The sequence below is a fragment of the Nomascus leucogenys genome, chromosome 12 (assembly GCF_006542625.1).
Source record: "Nomascus leucogenys isolate Asia chromosome 12, Asia_NLE_v1, whole genome shotgun sequence".
In the NCBI taxonomy this organism is placed as follows: Eukaryota; Metazoa; Chordata; class Mammalia; order Primates; family Hylobatidae; genus Nomascus; species Nomascus leucogenys.
Window position 1 is genome coordinate 88369092 of NC_044392.1, and position 20916 is coordinate 88390007.

The 20916-nt window shown below is 35.6% G+C and overlaps 1 protein-coding gene across 1 annotated transcript in view; it reads left to right on the forward strand.

Annotated features, from left to right (window-relative positions):
- COL24A1 (collagen type XXIV alpha 1 chain) overlaps window positions 1–20916 on the forward strand; it is a 400658-nt gene that overhangs the window by 226440 nt on the left and 153302 nt on the right. Inside the window, exons 26-29 of the mRNA XM_030823656.1 lie at window positions 10881–10934; window positions 12275–12328; window positions 13621–13674; window positions 15023–15076. Of these exons, the coding sequence (XP_030679516.1) occupies window positions 10881–10934; window positions 12275–12328; window positions 13621–13674; window positions 15023–15076 (216 nt within the window). The remainder of the gene's footprint in view (window positions 1–10880; window positions 10935–12274; window positions 12329–13620; window positions 13675–15022; window positions 15077–20916) is intronic.

Here is a 20916-nt window from a genome sequence, read left to right on the forward strand (position 1 = left end):
ACCCTGAAGAGTGTTTTCCAACTTGGTTCCATTCTCCCCATCACTTTCAGGTACACCAATCAAATGTAGATTTGGTCTTTTCACATAATCCCATATTTCTTGGAGGCTTTGTTTGTTTCTTTTTATTCTTTTTTCTCTAAACTTCTCCTCTCACTTTATTTCATTAATATGATCTTCAATCACTGATACTCTTTCTTCCACTAGATCGAATCAGCTATTGAAGCTTGTGCATGCATCATGTAGTTCTCATGCCATGGTTTTCAGCTCCCTCAGGTCATTTAGGGTCTTCTCTACACTGTTTATTCTAGTTAGCCATTCATCTAATCATTTTTCAAGGTTTTTAGCTTCCTTGCGATGAGTTCCAATATCCTCCTTTAGCTCGGAGAAGTTTGTTATTACTGACCTTCTGAAGTCTACTTCTGTCAGCTCATCAAAGTCATTCTCTGTCCAGCTTTGTTCAGTTGCTGCTGAGGAGCTGCGATCCTTTGGAGAGGAAGAGGCGCTCTGTAGAATTTTTAGTTTTTCTGCTCTGGTTTCTCCCCATCTTTGTGGTTTTATCTACCTTTGGTCTTTGATGATGGTGACCTACAGGTGGGGTTTTTGTGTGGATGTCCTTTTTGTTGATGTTGATGCTATTCTTTTCTGTTTGTTAGTTTTCCTTCTAAGAGTCAGGTCCCTCAGCTGCAGGTCTGTTGGAGTTTGCTGGAGGTCCACTCCAGACCATGTTTGCCTGGGTATCACCAGTGGAAGCTGCAGAACAGCAAATATTGATGCCTGATGCTTCCTCTGGAAGCTTCATCTCAGAGGGGCACCTGCCTGTATACCTGGCTGCTTTGTTTACCTACTCAAGCCTCAGCAGTGGCAGATGCCCCTCCCCCTGCCAGGCTGCTGCCTCACAGGTCGATCTCAGTCTGCTGCTCTAGCAGTAAGCAAGGCTCCATGGGCGTGGGACCCACCGAGCCAGGCACAGGATATAATCTCCTGGTGTGCCATTTGCTAAGACTGTTGGAAAAGCACAGTATTTGGGCAGGAGTGTCCCGATTTTCCAGGTGTATTCTGTCACGGCGTCCCTTGGCTAGGAAACGGAAATCCCCTGACCCCTTGCACTTCCCAGGTGAGGCGATGCCCCATCCTGCTTTGGCTCACCCACCGTGGGCTGCACCCACTGTCCAACCAGTCCCAGTGAGATGAACCAGGTACCTCAGTTGGAAATGCAGGTCATGCTGAGAGCTGCAGATCAGAGCTGTTCCTATTTGGCCATCTTGAAACACAACTATTTGACTCTTTCTTTTGTGACTCTTTCTTTTGTTTTTGTTTTTTTGTTTCTACCTCTTGCCTCCAATGAATCTTCATTAGATTCTCTTCTTGTTCCTGTTTTATCATCAGCGTACATACTACATCATTCTTATGATTGCAACAATTGATTGTTCTATGGAGACACAAATCAGTATTTCAAGAAAGACTCTTTAAGAGCACAACTGTCTGTTGGCTTACTTCATCACTTTTCCTCTAACAGTGGCTTTTCTCCTGAGCTTACTGTCTTTTTTAATGATGATATTGTCCTCATACCAGTCATTACATTTAATCTGGACTATTATAATGATTTGTTTGTCCTATTTTCTATTTTTCCCATTTCTACACATTAAACACAGTGATGTTAAATTACCACCCATTCAAGTCTAGACATGATTACATTCCTCCTTTACTGAAAACCAATAATGATTCTTCTACAAGCACACATTCTTCTGCAGATACCACAAACACAAACTTCTCACTTGGTATTCAAAGCCCTCTATAGTATATAACCAATATATCTATCCCAGCCTATTCCCCTACACATATTCTGTATCCCAGACAATGTGGATTAACTTTGTGTTTGCAAATATTTTATCATTTGCTACCTCCCATCTTTAGCTCAAAACATTCCCTCTACTTGGAATACACTTTCACCATTTCATCATGTCAACATGTAACCATATCTGAGATGCTGCCTTCTCTGTAAAGTCCTTTCTTATGTTTTCAACCAGATATAATCTCTTCTGCCTTTGTGTTAGATATTATTTTACTTCTTCTTCTATTAACTTTTAGAAAATATACATTTACCTTATTCCAATTTACTGGATTTTGAACTCCTTAGTATATTTTACTCATCTTTATATCCTCTCCAGCTAAATCTTAGCACAGGATCTGTTACATGAACAAATAAATATGCTTAATTTTATTTTCTTCAGCTCATTTTGCATTTATTGAAGAAATTGATTTGCAACTGTACTAAACTGGAAATTGATTCAGTGCACTTTCTGTGAGATTAACTTTTGAATAAACTAATTGAGCTAGATTTCAAAGTTTTTCAATTTTATGTTAATACGTAAATTCACTGTATTTTTAGGATAACACTAACTGCCATAATAAATAAACCTAAATATTTTTTGTTGTTTTAACACAACAGATAGTTATTTTTGCCCATGTTAATTGTCTGGTGAAGGCATTCCTAAGTAGCTCTCCCCTACAAGTTGATTGAGAAAACCAGGTGCTCTCTCTTGGTTTTTATTGTTGTTGTTGTTTTTATTTTTTAAGAGACAGGGTCTCACTGTGTCACCCAGGCTGGAGTGCAGTGATGCAATCATAGCTCCACTGCAGCCTCCAACTCCTGGGCTCAAGCCTCCTGCCTCAGTCCTCTGAGTAGCTGGGACTACAGACACAGACCACCACACCTAGCTAATTTTTAATTTTTCTTTTTTTGTAGAGACAGGGTCTCACTTTGTTGCCCAGGCTGGTCTTAAACTCCTGGCTTCAAGCAATCCTCCTGCCTTAACCTCCCAAAGTGCTGGGATTACAGGCATGAGCCACCATGCCTGGCCCAGGATCCCTCTTTCCTGTGGCTCCATCTATCTCTTAGGGTCATTAGCACTTGGGATAAAAGTAGAGAAAACCACATGCTTCTCCTGTTAATAATTGCCATATCATATCAGCTTAACAGGGCATATCGCATCAGTCAGTGTAGGCTAAATTATGCTGCAGAAAGAAACAGCCTGAATATATTAGTGGTTTACAATAATAAAAGTTGTATTTCTTACTTGCACTCTATACACTGTGAGTTGGCTGTGACTCTGTGACATGTTATCTGCATTCGGAGACTCAGGCTTAAGGAACAGTGCCTGTGTGGAACATGTTTAGTCTCATGGCAAAAGGAAAAAAGAAACTGACTTAAAAAAAAGAGTGGCACATGTCACTTTCACTTTCTATTTATTTGAAGTTACATAAAGAAGAATGGCATTAATAAGATGCAGGGGTATATTCCTCCCATGGTGAGGGGCACTCCAAATTATATGGCCAAGTCTGACATCAGTAGCATAGGGAGGTATAATCCTTCCACAGAAAGGAGCAGTGAATGTTTCAAACAGTAAAACAATCTACCATACCATTTTTTCTTTTCACATTTTAACATTTTAAAAATTGAGATATTTCTCATGATCAGTGGTAAATTATAATTGCTTGGGAGATTTTTTTCTCTATTCAGAGATTAAAAAATATTGGTGTATCTTACAATCCATGATATCTTAGATTCCATGAAATTTGGCAGACCTCAGCTTTAAATGTCTTTGTCTAATTCATCTATTATTTCCAAGTGTGTAGACAGTTTCAAAGAGTAATATAGACTTAAAGACTGAGTAGATTTAAAGCCTGTATGTTCACATTCCTTACCACTGATATAAACCTTTGTTGGCATGCTTATTTTCAGTCTGTAGTAGAGACAGCTGTAAAAACATTAGAAAAATGGAGTGAGAGAAATTTGCAAAGGGAGAAAAACAGACAAATCATCATAAGATAGACTAGAAAGCTTAGAAATAAGCCATGTATAAGATAAGAATGGCACCATAAGCCAATGGGTGGTTAAGAAATAGTATTGAATATATAGTATTTGGAAAACTGGGTCCCTGTATGCAAAAAATTAAAACTGGATCCCTATCTTATTCCGTGTGAAAATTGAACTCCAGATGGATTAAAGAAACTTTTCTAGATAGAAAAGTTAACACTAATAGAAAAGAATGCCCATTATTTAATGACATAGAAATAAGGAAAGCTTTCTTAAACAAGATCCAGAAAATACAAATCATAAGGCAAAAAAAAAAAAACAAACAAACAAACAAAAAACGCTGGATATGGCTACATAAAAGTTAAGGACTTCTTGTCAATGAAAGATATGAAAAATAATTTCACAGGTGATTTATCACAAGAAGAAATTTAGAACATCTACAACCAATAAGGTTCGGGCACGTTATCTCATGCCTGTAATCCCAGCACTTTGGAAGGCCAAGGCGGGCAGATCACCTGAGGTCAAGAGTTCGAGACCAGCTTGGCCAACATGGTGAAACCCCGTCTCTACTAAAAACTACAAAAAAATCAGCTGGGCATCGTGGTGCATGCCTGTAGTCCCAGCTGCTCAGGAGGCTGAGGTGGGAGGCTGAGGTGGCAGGCTCAAGCTGAACCTGAGAGGTAAAGGTTACAGTGAGCAGAGATCATGCCACTGCACTTTAGCCTGGGCAACAGAGCAAGATTTCATCTCAAATAAATAAATAAATAAATAAAACCAATAAGAAGTTTATACTTTAAATATATAAAAAATTCCTGAAAATCATCAAGAAAATATAGGAAATCTTAATGGGAAAAAATAAATTGAGCAAAGGACATGGATAAGAATTACACAGAAAAAGCCCAAAACATGAATAAATAAAATAAAATAAAACCAATAAGAAGTTTATATTTCAAATGTATAAAAATTCCTGAAAATCATCAAGAAAATTTAGGAAATCTTAATGGGAAAAAATAAATTGAGCAAAGGACATGGATAAGAATTAAGCAGAAAAAGTCCAAAACATGAACATGTAAATGAAAAGAAGTTCAGACTCAGAGAAACTAGTTATCCGAGAAATTCAGAATAAAAAAATAATGAGCCACCACTCTATATACAGACATTAGCCTTTATCCTAAAGTTGTATATATAATTTCCATGTGTCTTCTGCCAGTAAGAAATTAGATTATTGTATGCATTTTAAAATTTTGCACAAAACACATAATGATGTATCCTTTTGAAAAGGATTTATGCTGTTTTCTCACTCAACATTATATTCCTAAAATGTTTATCCATGTTGATACATATAGATCTGGTCTATTAATTTTAGCTGGTGTTGAGGTTTTCTGTTTATTTCTCAGTATTGGTCATTCAAGAGTTTTCTTTATTGTGTGAATGCATTTTAGTTTATCTGTGTCCATACTGATAATGCCGATGATTCTACTTTTGTACTTAAATAATACAGCAATGAACGTCTTTCTATATGTCTCCTAGTATGTACATGTGAAAGTAGAATTCCATGTGAACAACTAGAAGTGCTAAGTTGTAAGTTAGGGGCATCTTCAATTTTACTATATATAATAAATTGTTCTCCAAAGTGATTGTACCAATTTATACTATTTCCTGCTATTTCCTGCTGTGTATGTATGAGTTCTTCTTTCCTTACATTCTAGCCAGCACTTGTGGTATTATCAGATTTGACATGTTTGGGTTAGACTTTTTAAGGTACTGAAATAGTACGTTTTTCTTTTTATGTATTTTGGAGACAGGGTCTTGCCCTGTCACTCAGGCTTACTGCAACCTTGACCTCCTGAGTCCAAGCAATCCTCACACCTCAGCTTCGTGAGTAGCTGGGACTACAGGAACGTGTTGCCACACCCAGCTAATTTTATTATTATTATGTATAGATTATTTATAGAGATGTGGTCTCCCTATATTGCCTAGACTGCAAGGAAACCATTTTTAATCTATGTTCTCCAACTTTAAGTTTTATTAAAGATATCCATGGGCATGGCTGGAACCCTGTGAACTATCTACTTTTTAGTGAGAACCTCTGTCTTCCAATTATGCCCTTTTGACTGACTGCACCTTTTAATACTTACATGAAGTAAAAAACTCAGATGCCTTATTGGGACCAGGCAGATAGTATAAGTAAGTAAAATGAGCCATGTATAAGAGACAATAGGGGATAACGAAGTAAAGAGTGCATCTGGATCTCAACAGTACAACAGTTACTTAGTTCTGTCCAATATTCGCCTTTGAGAATGTTTGTCTACATTTGCTAGGTCATCTAAAGCTAGTAATTTTATAAATCTTTTTATATAAAGTATTTATATGTAAAATCTCCAGATTTTTAAATGTTTTTACCTAGTTCAGTTTAGTAAATGCTATAGGCTAAGCAGAATGCATTTGTAGGTTATATTGTTCTGGTGCACATGGGATAAGCTAAACGAGCCTACTGCATTCACTCCCCTAGATCATATGTCTTAGAAAAAGGATTTATCACTTTGGGGGGCCAAGGCGGGTGGATCACTTGAAGTCTGGAGTTTGAGACTAGCCTGGCCAACATGGTGAAACCCCATCTCTGCTAAAAACAAAAACAAAAAAATTAGCCGGGCATGGTGCTCTGTGCCTGTACTCCCAGCTACTCAGGAGGCTGAGGCAGGAGAATTGCGTGAACCCAGGAGGCTGAAGTTGCAGTGAACCAAGATCATACCACTGCACTCCAGCCCAGGCGACACAGTGAGACTCTGTCTCAAAAAAAAAAAAAAAGAAAAGAAAAAGAAAAATGATTTTTTCCTAATAGTTTGACTAGTCTGTGTTCAGTTTCTGTTATTTTGTTTACTGTCTCACAACAGATAGCTCTATTTCATTTTTCCTGCTCAGATTTGATTGACAGTATTAGCTAGGGTTTTCCAGAGAAACAGAACCAACAGGGTATAGATATAGATAGATTGATTTATTATAAAGCATTGGCTCACATGATTGTGGGGGGCTAAAAAAAAAATCCCACAGTCTTCCATCCACAAACAGGAGATCCTAGAAATCCAGTATAGTTCCAGTCCAAGTTCAAAGGCCTGAGAACCAGAAGAATTGACAGTGTAAGTTCTATCAGAGTCCACAGGCCTGAGACCTACAGCACTGATTATTTAAATTCTATTCCAAGTCCAAAGGCCTGAGAACTAGGAGCTAATGCTATCCTAGTTCAAAGGCAGGAGAAGACTAATGTCCCAGCTGAAGCAATCAGACAGAGAGAAAAGTTTCCTTTCCTTTGCCTTTTTGTTTTATTCAGATCCTCAACAGATTGGACAGTGCCCACCCACATTGGGGAAGGCAATCTGCTTTAGTCAGTTTACCTATTTAAATGTTAATCTCACCTAGAAACAACATACACTCAGAAATAATGTTTAGCCAAATATCTGGGCACTCTGTAACCCAGTGACCTTGACACATAAAATTAGCCATGACAGCCCTCCCCATTGTCAAGTTGACCCCCAAATGCATCTCTTTAAACCACACTTAACCTTCAAATAAAGACAATAATAAGATCATAATTCTGCCTAACATGATATCATTATCCTGCATGTGACCAAAAACTTGCTAACCTCTTTTCCAGAAGAGGATGTAAAGTCCTTGAGTGACATTTACTCTTCTCCTTTATAACCTGTAACTTAAATACTATGATGTAAAATTAACCATACTTAGATACTGTTATAAGGTCAATACATCTTATGTTATATGATAAAGAAATGAGAGGCCAGGAGCAGTGGCTTACACCTGTAATTCCAATACTTTGGAAGGCCGAGGTGGGCAGATCACTTGAAGTCAAGAGTTCAAGACCAGCCTGTCCAAAATGGTGAAACCCTGTCTCTACTGAAAATACCAAATTTAGTCGGGCATGGTGGTGCACGCCTGTAATCCCAGCTATTCAGGAGGCTGAGGCAGGAGAATCGCTTGAAGCCAGGAGGCAGAGGTTGCTGTGAGCCAGGATTGCGCCATTGCACTCCAAGCTGGGTGACAGAGTGAGACTCCATCTCAAGAAAAAAAAAAAAAATGAGAAGAAAAGAACCAAAGATATTTGCTACACACACACACACACACACACACACATTCATGACAAAATAATGATGAAATACTCATGACAATTATAGTCTTCATTTCTGTAACTGGTCACATGGCCATGGCTGGTATTTAAAACTACCTTCTCCACTACCCATTCTTTATTCCGTTTGCCATGAGCAAGCACCTCAGCTAGTTGGGATCTGTACCTGGTGGGGTATTATGAACTGAATGTTTTTATCCTCTGCAAAATTCATATGTTGAAATTCTAATGACCAATGTGAGGTAGGAGGAGGTGTAGACCTTGGGAGATGATTAGGTCATGAGGGCTCTGCCATCTATGAACCAGGAAGCAGGCCCTCACCAGATACTGAATCTACTGGTGCCTTGATCTTAGATTTCTAAGCCTCCAACACTGTGGGAAATAAATATTTGTTGTTAAAGTCACCCAGCCTGCAGTATTTTTGTTATATAGCCTGAATGCACTAAGACATGGGGTGACCCAAACCTTCATTCTGGAAGAATTTGGGCCACTAGTAAGTAGTCCTGCCTGAACTGAGTTGTTGTAATTTTCCATTGACCTTAATCACAGAGCATGGTGATATTAAGAAGTACCCTAAGGGATCTTCTGTATTTTATTCATACTCTTCCTTACCTCCATACTCTTCCATTACCTCCCATTTTCCTATGGGAGGCAGAATCAAGCACCATAGCCAACACAGTAACTCCCTTCTTTGCCTGTTGATTCAGGGGCATAAGAAGCCCAAAGTGGCCGGATGGCAGTCTTAACTTCTAGTTCAGTGGAATCATTGTTGTGTGTCCTAGTGGAAGCATTCCTCCTTCTGGAACTAAGACCTTTAGTCCGGCAGAGCATAAGCAGAAACAAAAAATTTTCTAGTGGATGACTAGGGGTAATAGTGAGTAGTACCACTCCCATTTCCACCCCTTGATTCCTGGCCCCCAAAATCCTAGTTATAGGAGAAACAGCACCATATATTGGACACTCATTCAGAGCATATGTAGCCTTCTGGAAAGCCTTGCCCCAACCCTGCAAAGTATTGTCACCTAGCTGGCCTTGTAACTGAGTCTTAAAAATGCCATTTCACCGTTTTATCAAACCAGCTGTCTCAGAATGGTGGAGAACACAGTGAGATCAGTGAATTCCATGCGCATGAACATTGATAATAGATTGTCTCAGAATGAAAGTGTTCAGTCTCTTACACTTAAAAACCACAGAAACAAATTATTAAATCACTTCCAACTAGATTTAAGCAATAATATTAGCATAGTGCCTAAAAGTATATATCAGGGCTGTCCAATAGACATATAATGCAAGTCAAAATTATAAGCCACATATATAATTTTAAATTTTCTAGTAGCCACATTAAAAAAGATAAAAAGAAAGAGGTGAACTGATTTTAGTAATATTTCATTTACACCAATATGTCAAATCATTATCATTTTAATATGTAATCAATGTAAGCAATCATTAGTTAGCTATTTTACATTCTTTCTATGATAAGTCTTCAAAATCTGGTGTCTTTTACGTTTACAGTATGTGTCAATTTGCACTAACCACATTTCAAGTGCTCAATAGCCACTTAAACTCATCCATACCATTTAACCTCATCTGCCTCAGCAAACTGTTTAATTCATCTGCCTCATCTGTCAAAGGGGAATCATGATAATACTACTATATCTGCTGGTGTGAAGATTAAATCAGGCACATAGAAAACACTTAATATATGTTATATATATAGGATCATTAGATAGATGATAAATAGATAGATAGATAGATAGATAGATAGATAGATAGATAGATAGAGATCTGTAACGGTAAAATCATGCTCAATGCATTAGATAAACGACAAGTCATTTTTCATGAGTCAATGCTTTCTGTATGCTAATATATATTATCGTATGAGAATCTATCTAAGCAAGGTCTTTGCATGGTAGCTATTGAAAAAAGTTTCATTTGTCTTTAAATAAAAGTAGAAAGTAACTGCCTATGATTTAAGACAGGAAAAAGATTATGTTCTTGTCAAGCTTGTTCTATGTTATTCTTTTTGCTTTCTGTACTGTTTGAAGGAGAAATAATTGAGAATCCTTAAAGACAAAGATAGAAAAACCCTGAGACTTGTTCACTCTGAAATGGTGTAACTGATTACCTTCTTTAACATCTTCTAGCAAATCAAATTCATTCCTTACTCAAGCTATTTACTCTACCTAGAATATTCTTCCTCCCTTCTTTGGCTGGCTGGCCTCTTATTATTATCCAGATTTCATATTAAATGTCAGGCGTCAGTCTTCCCTGACCATCTGTGCTAAAATAGGTCTTCTCTTTTATTCTCCTCTTCAGCAGTATTACTGTTTCCTATATGAGCTTATGTCAGAATTTATAATTATTTAACTTTTAATTTAGTTGCTTTTGTCTCCCTGTTACAAGACTTTTTGCCTCAAGAGGGCAGGGTCTAGATTTGTCTTCCTCACTAATGAAATCTTAGCAACCATCACAGTGCCTGGCACCAAATATTTCTTGAGTGGATGAATGAATGATAGGCATATTCTGTCCCTTTGTGTATTGAGGGGCTTTCAAAAAAGGTAGTTACAGAAATGATTTCTTAAACTAATATATCTACATCAAACAGGTGTGAAAACTTCAGGGATTTTATAAAATCTAGTAGAATGTCAGTTCCACATGGACAGCGACTGTGGATTTGAAACTCATTGCCTCCCAGCGTAGTGCCTGTTATATTTTAGGCACTGATATATTTTTGTTGACTGACTGAGTAAATTAATTCTGATATGAAGTCACAGACTGCATAGCTATACAAGGAGGAATTTTACTCCAAGATAACATTTAGGATGAGTTAGAAAGAAACATAGTGATTACAGGTGATTTAAGACCCAGGCACTACAATAGCAATACAATATGTGTGTATTTTCTGTTATTTTTTTTTTCTAAAAGGGACCTGTTGGCTTACCTGGAGAAGTTGGGATGACTGGAAGCATTGGCGAAAAGGTAATTTTTTAAAAATTATTTTGTTTTATAGGAAGAAATCTAGGCTAAATTCAAAAGGCAGACTTTTATATGATCTTTTATGTTAATTAGAAATCACTTATAACTTCAGCACATTACCTATACTGAATATCTGAAATATATTGAAATATAGCTAACAGCATGTAGGTTTCTAATTTTTAAAGGGCAGAGTACCCTTTTGATTATAAAGATGTGATCTGAAGAGAAAAGATGGAACAGTCTCTAGAAAATATTATCTAAATCGACTTCATGAGAGCAAGCCTCCTATGAGAGGCTTGAAAGAAAGCAGTTTTTGAAAAAGAAGAATAAGTTACCATTTTACCTTTCTCTCTCCCCATCTTGTGCTTGAGCTTGTTCCTATTTCCATTCTTACTATTTTCTTTAACTAAAATATTCTCTCTCCTTCTCTCTGTTTTTTCAAAACCAAACTGTTGGACTCAGCTGAATTCTCATCTCCTCTATGAAGTCCAGACTCCTCTCTTCCTTCCTAATTTCTTCACTTCTTGGACTTAGAATAGTACCACATAGTCTAAAATTTACTTACTCTCTGGTTGTTTCATCTCTGTTAATATCATGTCTGCAGTGTCTGCAGTTACTGAGGGTAGAATCTAAGTTAAGTTTTTTAAATATCTCTTCTAACTCTCATGTACTACATTCTCAATTACTTAAGTACTACATACTTAATATATACTTAATATATATATGAGTGCAGTTAAAAAATTTTGCTTTATGATTTTTTTCACTCAATTATTTCTGTGCTGAGTTAAATCTTCTATGCTAAAATGTTGATACTCTTGAGAATTTTAATGTGAATCAGTTTAGTCTTTTTAAGCTGCTATGACAGATTTGATTATCATGATCTTCCAGATTTATTTCTTATGGCACTTAAGTGTGGTAGGCAGACTATAAAATAAAATTTTCTTAAATGGTTACACAGATTTGTTACATTTTAATATGCTTTGATACTTTCACTATTCTCATATTTTTTATGTCTCATAAAATCGTAAGCATTTCTTACAAAACTTTAACATGATATGTGCTCACTTTTAAGTTTTGTTTATCCATAATTTGTATTTTCTTCATTTTAATAAGGCCTTTAATATTTTTCTCTGAAAAACATCTTAAGATAATTTTATTTTATTAAAAGCCTAACAATTTTAAGATAAAGTGCCAAATTTGTAAATTTAAAAATTATTGGAAATAAGAATGATGTATGCATGTAAGACATGATTCTGGCTGACAGTTTTTCTTTCTAGGCTTAGCTCAGTCATGACTAATTAATATGCCTCTATGTTACTCTTTTTTCTTTGTTCTCTCAAAAGGGAGAACGTGGAAGTCCAGGCCCACTAGGTCCCCAGGGAGAAAAAGGTGTTACGGTAAGAGCTCAGTGATTTGAAAAATATGTTTCCAAAGAACGTAATAAAAGTCAGTCATTCCAGAGATGGAATTGCCTGGGCTGGAATTTAACTGAGTAAAAAATGTCAAATTTCCCATAGAATTTTATTTTTAAATGGTTTATCTCCCAGAATGCTATGTGATACTAAGGTACTCAAAAGCATGTAAATGAGATGGCTTAGTCAAATGATTCTAGTTTTAAGAGAGGAATTTAACCACCACAATTTACTAAAAAAGATAAAGAAGAAAATTCAATTAGAATTCTACATACTTTGGTTTCTCTTCGGATTGTATAAATCTTTCACCTTTTAAAAATAGAATTCTACTTATTCTTCTACAACCTATAGTTGATATGACACATATCAGCATTGCCATTCTTCCATGAGTTTGTGGTCATGATGTAGTTTTTTGACATATGAGAACTTAGAATCCAGAATTCATCTTATTCTCTTACATTTTTAATATAGGAAATAGCTGACAAATTTTATATTTGGGTTGCATCTTTTTAACTTACTAGATAGTTTTCTAAGTATGACAGGAACCGCAGTGAATAATTATTATCAATAAAAGGATCTTCCATACAGAAAATAATACCTTGTGATGGATCTGGTGGCACATAATACTGTCCACAAATTGATTTTAACTAACTTCTATATTATCAGAAAAGTCCTATAAGTGTTTTGTTTTGTTTTGTTTTTAAGCTATGCAATTTCCGGTTGCTGTCAGCTAGGAAATTTAGCATGCCTATAAGACTAATCAACTTCAAGAATCATTACCTCCTAAGGCATTTTCTGAATCAGTGTTAATACCATAAAGTGTGTGGTCCTTCTAAAGTTTGAAATGCTAGAATATTTGTACACATTTACATTCCTTAATTAGAGAGCTCCTGGACCTCTCTGAAAAGGATATAGTTTCATAACCTATATAACAAAACATATATCCATGGATAAGATAACATGATCTTCAGAAAAATGAAATGAATGTTCTCTTCTGTAGTATGTGATTCTGGCTAGCAATTTTCTTCTCTAGGCAAAAAACTTCTAATAAATGGATATATAGTTTCTATGTAAATAAAACTACATAAAAATATTTTTTTATTTCTATGGTCTATCTGCAGAACATTTCCTGTGGCCTTTCATATCTTGGTTACAAAAGAAACATTGTGTCAAATTATCCCTTTTTATTATTGTTTATAATTTGCTGGCTTGTCTCCAATGAAAATAATTTAAAGTAATGAATATTTTACTTCTTTTATATTTTCCTTAAATTATAGGGATATCCAGGTCCTCCTGGGGTTCCAGGACCTATCGGTCCATTGGGATTACCTGTAAGTACAGGAAAGACTTTATGATTCCTTCCAGAATGTTTATTTTAATTTAAACTCATATATTGTTATGCTTTATTGTCGGTTTTTATTCAAAGTAAGTCATGTGTAAACTAGTGGAGACTGCTTCTCTCCCAACTATACAAAACACTCTTGAATTTGTCATGATATCTTGAATTGCCTCACCTCTACTTGGTATACAATCAATTTCAGTTCTGCAACCTAAACTAAAATGCTTTGAAGTTTCTTTTGAATAACCATGTATGAGGAAACAGGATTATTAAGATTAAAAGTGAGACCAATTGGATAAATAAATTACAAGTGTAAGTTTCAACATATTTTTCTGAGAAATTTGTAAATATTATCACAACCAGATAAAATTCATAAAAATATGTATTTATTAAACAAAAATTATAGTATTGAAAATATTCCATTTGTTTACAAAAAGATAATGAAATGTTTCCCCTAAATTAATTTTGCTTATCAGAATCTGACAGCTGTTGTGAACTTAAAATATGAAAAAGATTGGCCTTTAGGATCCCCTCAGCAGAACTTTTCTTATCAGTGAAGACTTTTATTATTTGTGAATCTTCTGTTTTAAAAATAAGCCTGATTTTCTAGTATATTTGCAAATATGTTGTTGGCTTTTAAAATTAGGAAGACTAGTCTCAAGAACAGTTACTAATATCTTTAGTCACAGAAAATAATAAATAAATTTGAAATACTAAAGTTTACTTCATTTTTAATCTACCTTGGGTTAATAGATAAATTTTGTTTTCTAGCTGAGTCTTAATTAAAGACTACAGCTATAAAAATAATTCATTATAATTGACTTAATAATAAATAGCAACTTAATCTCCATTGCAGGCTATTTTTATAGCATATTAATTTGGAACATTTTGTGGCCTTTTTATAACAAAAAAACTATTTTTATATGATGGGATTGTCATAAGTATCTAGAATAATAGTAAAGAAATATTACCATGATAGCCATTGCTTTTTTGATGGGCCAGGCAGATTAGCCTGGTCTGTCTAGGTCAATGGATATCTCCTTCCTCCATCACTCCATATGTGTTCCTGCTGAAAACAACTTGGTCAGTGAATATTAAAAGCTTCTCCATTTTTTGTTCAGGGTGTAAACACCCAGATATTAAATTTGTCCAAATAGTAGAATATTTCAAAAGCAGAATATTGGTAGAGGGCAGTATGATTAAAGCATATTTTTAAGGAAGACTAACCAATTCTAAGAATGTCCTGGGAGAATGATATATGTTATAAGAAAGATTATGGCTACTTTTCTGATAGTATTCTTGTGAATTCTACAACTAATTTTTAAATTTACAACATATAGGGTCACGTGGGGGCAAGAGGACCACCTGGGAGTCAAGGTCCTAAAGGACAAAGAGTAAGTAATCTAAGGAAAAAGGTACATTACCCCCCCAAAATTACTTCATAAATAGTGGAAAATGTGCAACAAAAATAGCATCATACCTTCTAGAACTCTGCTTAGATCTTGTCAGGTTTTTCCTATTTTCATTATATTAGATGAATGCCCTACGTTAATTGAAATACAACTCATAATCTTTTGTAGTTATAAAATCACACTTTTCTATTTTAATTTTTACAAATGTCACTAACTCATATAGAATTCTTCTTTCTTATTTCCAACCTCCAATTCCGTTCTTTGAGAGAATGGTAAATGTGAAGATCTTTAAATGAATTATTTCTCTACAGACTTACATAGCAAGGAAACATAACATCATGACAAAATAAAAGCAATAAGTGGAACAAAGATATACAAGATGAATAAGAGCTTATTAATTGTAAATCAAAGTTATTATAATCATCATTGTCTAATAATTATATATACAGAATTAAATAACAAATCTTCATCTCTTTAAGTTGTATCTTAAACATTAAATCATTTTCAAAGAAATAAGAGCCACTATTTATTGCATGCCTGTCACATGCCAGGCACTCTTTCATATATTATCTCAATACTCAAAACCACCTGAGGGAGAAATATTATATCTTAGATATTATAGTTGAGGGAACTAGGGCTCTCAAAGTTTAAGTATATGGCCTCTATAGACACACAGAGAAATGGCGCAACCAGTATTCAAACCTTAGGGGTGTCTGACTCCAAAGCCCATGCTATTCAATACCATATGGAATATCAGGGAGTATTTTTTAAATTAATTTGGATATGTGGGCTTTAAGGATTCTGTGTTATGCCTTGACCTTACTTTGATTGAAATTTTAGAGCTTATGAAGAAAATATTTTAAAATTCTAAAAATATCCTCTACCTAATCATGGTAAACAAAACAAAACAAAACAAAAACCTCGCAGTTTTCCAGTTGGCAAATGGGAGAAAATTGTTAACGAATTCCCAGTTTGAAGTAATGACTTTAAAGTCATGTCCTGTGTTTTCAGTGAAGCTTGAAGAAAGAGAGCAGATTTGCCTTTATTATTGTTTCTTTTTTGAAAAACTATTTTCCTTCCTGGGTTACAGATTTATACTCTATGGTCACATCTCTAATATATTAGCCCAAATGAGATTTAAAATAAAATAAAAAATGATGATAGATGATTTGTACTGCCATTTAGTGGTTAGTACCCTGCCAGCATTCAATATTTAGTTAGGTCAAATGTGTTTATTCAACTTTGTATTAGTCATAATGGGAAAGTTCAACCAATTTGTGACAGATGAAAAAAAGAAGAAATACTTATTTGTTCCTTTTGTTAATTAGGTAATTTGAGTCCTTAGGCACAAGCTGTGTATCTAAGCACTGTCTTTTCCTAAACCACTTCATGCTGTCTCATTAAGTCATATGGAAAGTTCGTTTGTTCTGCAGTTTTCTAACTTCACCGTAATCCTATTACTGTTTCCTGATTTGTCACTTTGTCATCAATTCCTACCTCCCCAAGGATCTATTTTCCTCACATCCTTCAAATGCATTTTACTGATTCTCTCCCAAAATGGCTCCTCATCATTTTTAAAAATTTTACCCAGTATCCAAACAAGGAAGATTTGTTTAGAAACAAGGGCTTTAAAAGAGAGAGAGAGAGCTTTCTTTACTGAACTACTATTTTAGGTAAACAATGGACATTGGGCATACAAAAAACATACTGAAGACCAGAATATTTGAGAAAGAAAATAGTATTGGGAAGTTCCCTTCTGGTAGCCACTGATATATTCCTATTTTCACTCTTTTCTCTCTTCAATCCATTCCCCAGTAGGGCTGTAATCTCAATACTCTAGACCCATTCTTCCTAATGTTTTTCACTCACAAAAAATGAGAATATTGGTCCAGCCTACTGAGATAAATGAAAAGGGGACCTAGCTGCAGATTCCTGTGTCTGGCCTTTCCTTGCCACCCCAAAGGCTGAGGAGGGCAGTATTTTCAGCATACCTGTAATCTGTTTGTGGAAAATATGTGTCATAGTATGTTGGAGGGAAGCTCTGCCCTAAGTACATTTGCACAGAGACCACACAGAGAATTTTCATTATGGAACTGGTAGTTATACTTTCTTGCTGTTCTGACTGTGATTGATACTGTTAACATATGGCCATATGACCATCATGAAGGGTAGGACTACTCCAAGGAGTCTGCTTCCTATCTCCTTCTCTCCTGCCCATCCATCCACCTTACAGCTATCTAACGTTTACTGATTCCCTGAAACCTGTCAAACACTATTAATAGCATGGGGATTCTAGACTTAATTATCTCTTACATCTAAACCGCATAGATTTTACAGTCTAATGGCTTTTGAACTGTCATGCAGTATTGAAATTTTTCCAAAGGACAGGAAAAACCCAAACAAACAATAATGTCCTACCATCTCAAGAAATATCCTAAGTAACCCTGCCTTTTATATAGCTGAAAAAGATAACAGGATTGACTAAAAATATTATTCTTATAGAGATTCTTAGATGAGAAACATGGCATAAACTTTAAAATATTATTATTTATCCTACATACTCTAAGCCTTGTTTCTACCTGCATGTTTAGCTGAAGAATAATTAAATAAAATGAAATAATTTAACATACCAAAGCTAATTAGTATAATACACAAAATCATGTCCCTTGTGTAGACAATATAAGCTAGCAGATTCTCTAATTCAGTACCAGAAAGATAGTGGTTTAGCCTCTTGGGTCACTAGAAATCAGCACAACATCAGCTGCACATTGAACTCTTCAGAACTAGGCAACTGATCCCTTGGTATTACTCCATTATACGCCTCTGTGTCCAGCTACCCAAACAGGAGAGATGACACAGGGCAAGTTAACCTCATCTTTTTTCTTGACCATGAATTGGCAAGGATCATGAGACACGTTTAAGTTTGCACTCTTTCTCTAGAGGGGCAGTATAGAGTCATACAACTGAGTATTTTTATTCAGACTATGCTGCTTAAGATTTAAATGGGAGGGAAAGATTAAAATAACTCTATTAAAAATATGTAATGTTTTAAGGTTTTCTATGGAGGAAGTAAAATTGATCTGCCTATAGAAATTCTGGAATTTGTCCCTTTCAAGGAAATGCTTACCATATAGGGGGAAGCAATCCTCAATTTTCGCATTTAGATTCAAAGCTAGATTCAATACCTGAAGCACTCCAACTGATAAGGCAGAGCTCCTCTGTGGTTTCTTCTCCTGAAATAGTTTGTAACAAGAATATAATCGAAATATTTTTTTCCTTAAAATCACTGATAATGTTAGTTTTTGTTTAATAGAACGTTTTGTTTCGGCTGTGTAAATCAAGAGCCAGAAAAGACTGCTGGGCCTAATTAGTTAGGCACATGAGTAATGTTAACATCATATGAAGTAGTGGTTCTGTAAATTGATCATTTATGAATTTAGTTATTGCCCATAATTCAAGCAGTATTTATTTTATAAAACATGCTTAGTTTATGTAGCTGAGATATCAAATTTTTATTTCTGCTATGAGAACTTACTAATACAGCTCAGTGCAGCCAACTTTAATTTTCCTAAGAATGTAAATATTAGATTTTCTCTTTAGCCAGCATAGTTACTACAAGAGAATATCCATGAGATATTTTTAAACGGTTATTTTAAAATATAACTATGTCAAATTTAGGTGCCTATTATAATGCTATTTGCCTAACTTTCTTACAGCCTGTCGTAAAGCTTATTTTGTCTTAGAAGTCAAAGCAGACATATACAGTAACCCATGGGATAACTTCTATAACCAATATCAGCGTGAAATTTAAAGATGTTGATAAAGCTAAGCTTTCAGTTAATTAGCTTACTCTTGCTTTAAACAGAGAGAGTACCAAGCTTTCCTAGAGTTCTTCTGCCAGCCTTAAACTCTTAACTAGCGACTTTAGGCTTTATTACCTTTAATTAATATAACTGCATTACTTACACCTTCAGGTTGTTTTTTAAACTAAATGTGGTTATCATCACTGTGGGCACAGGACTTCTCTTTTGTCATTCCCTGTGTTGTCTTGACTTAGAAAATGAAATAATAAAGTGAAAATATTTTTCCAAGTAAAGGGTTTTTTTTAAGGAAGCATTCTTTTTTATTGATACATATTTGTACATATTTATGGGGTGGGTGTGATATTTTGTTACATGCATAGAATGAATAGGGAGCAAGTCAGGGTATTTAGGGTATTTCATTCATTACCTTAAGCATTTATCATTTCTATGTGTTGGGAACGTTTCAAGTCCACTCTTCTGGTTATTTTGAAATATACAATAAATTATTGCTAATTATAGTCACCCTACTCTGTTATTGAACAAAAGAACTTATTTCTATTTCATTGCATGTTTGTACCCACTAACCTCCCTTTATCTCCCTCTCCCATCCATGCACCCTTCCCAGCCTTTGGTATCTATCGTCCTACTCTCTACCTCCATGAAATGAACTTTTTAAACTCCCACATATGAGTGTGTAGGGCAGCCAGAGATCACCTCCAGCCCGCATTTTAGCCCTCAGTGGGCTCTTCAGCAGGATCTGGAAACCAGATTGACATCAGGCAGATTAACAAGAGACAAGTTACAAATTATATTAGTTTTGTGTGTATATGAGGATCTTTACAAGACAGTGAAGTCTGAAGTGCCCCAAACAAGATGCTTTTATACCTCTTAGACAAAGAGCGATAAATTTGAGAGAAAGTGACAGGACAAAGAAAATCTAGCTGAAGTGGTAAACGTTTCTAGGGAAGTCACTGAGAGATATATTGGCGAGGGGGTGTAAAACAGGTGGAAGATATGAGTTACTTCATTAAAGTGTGTTTATTCAGGTCCATTGCAGCCTTCAATTGTAAGTCTCTGGTGATAAGGGCTATTTTCTCATACTGGTATGGAGAAGGTAGCCCTCCCAGAGGGATCTTTATTGCTTGCTGCATGCAAGAAGAGACAGATCAGCTCACCCTTTTGGAAACTACAATTTCTCCAGTGTTTTCATGACATATTTTGGGATGGTATGTCCTTCATTCCTTCAAGTGAGAACATGCGGTATTTGTCTTTCTGTGCCTGGGTTATTTCACTTAATATAATGATCTCCAGTTCCATCCATGTTCCTACAAGTTATTCCATTGTGTACATATACCACACTTTATTTATCCATTTGTCCACTGAAGGACACTTAGTTGATTCCATATCTTTGCTATTGTGAATAGTGCTGCAATAAACATAGGTGCAAAAGTCCCTTTGATATGTGATTTATTATCCTTTGGATAAATACCCAGTAGTGGGATTCCTGGTTTGTATGGTAGTTCTTTTTTTTTTTTTTTTTTTTTTTTGAGACAGAGTCTTATCCTGTTGTCTCACCCTATTGCCCAGGCTGGAATGCAGTGGCATGATCTTGGCTCACTGCAACCTGTGCCTCCCAGGTTCAAGCAATTCTCCTGTCTCAGACTCCTGAGTAGCTGGGATTACAGGCACCAGCCACCATGCCCAGCTAATTTTATATTTTTAGTAGAGGCGGGGTTTCACCATGTTGGCCAGGCTGGTCTCAAACTCCTGACCTCAGGTGATCCCACCCACCTTGGCCTCCCAAAGTGCTGGGATTACAGGCATGAGCCACCACACCCAGGCTCCATTTTTAGTTTTATGAGAAATCTCCATACTCTTTTCCATAGTGGCTATGGAATTAGTAATAATTCACGTTCTCACCAACAGCATATAAGAGTTCCCTTTGCTGTGCATCCTGGCCAATATCTATTGATTTTTGTCTTTTTAATAATAGTCATTCTTCCTGTGATATGATGATAT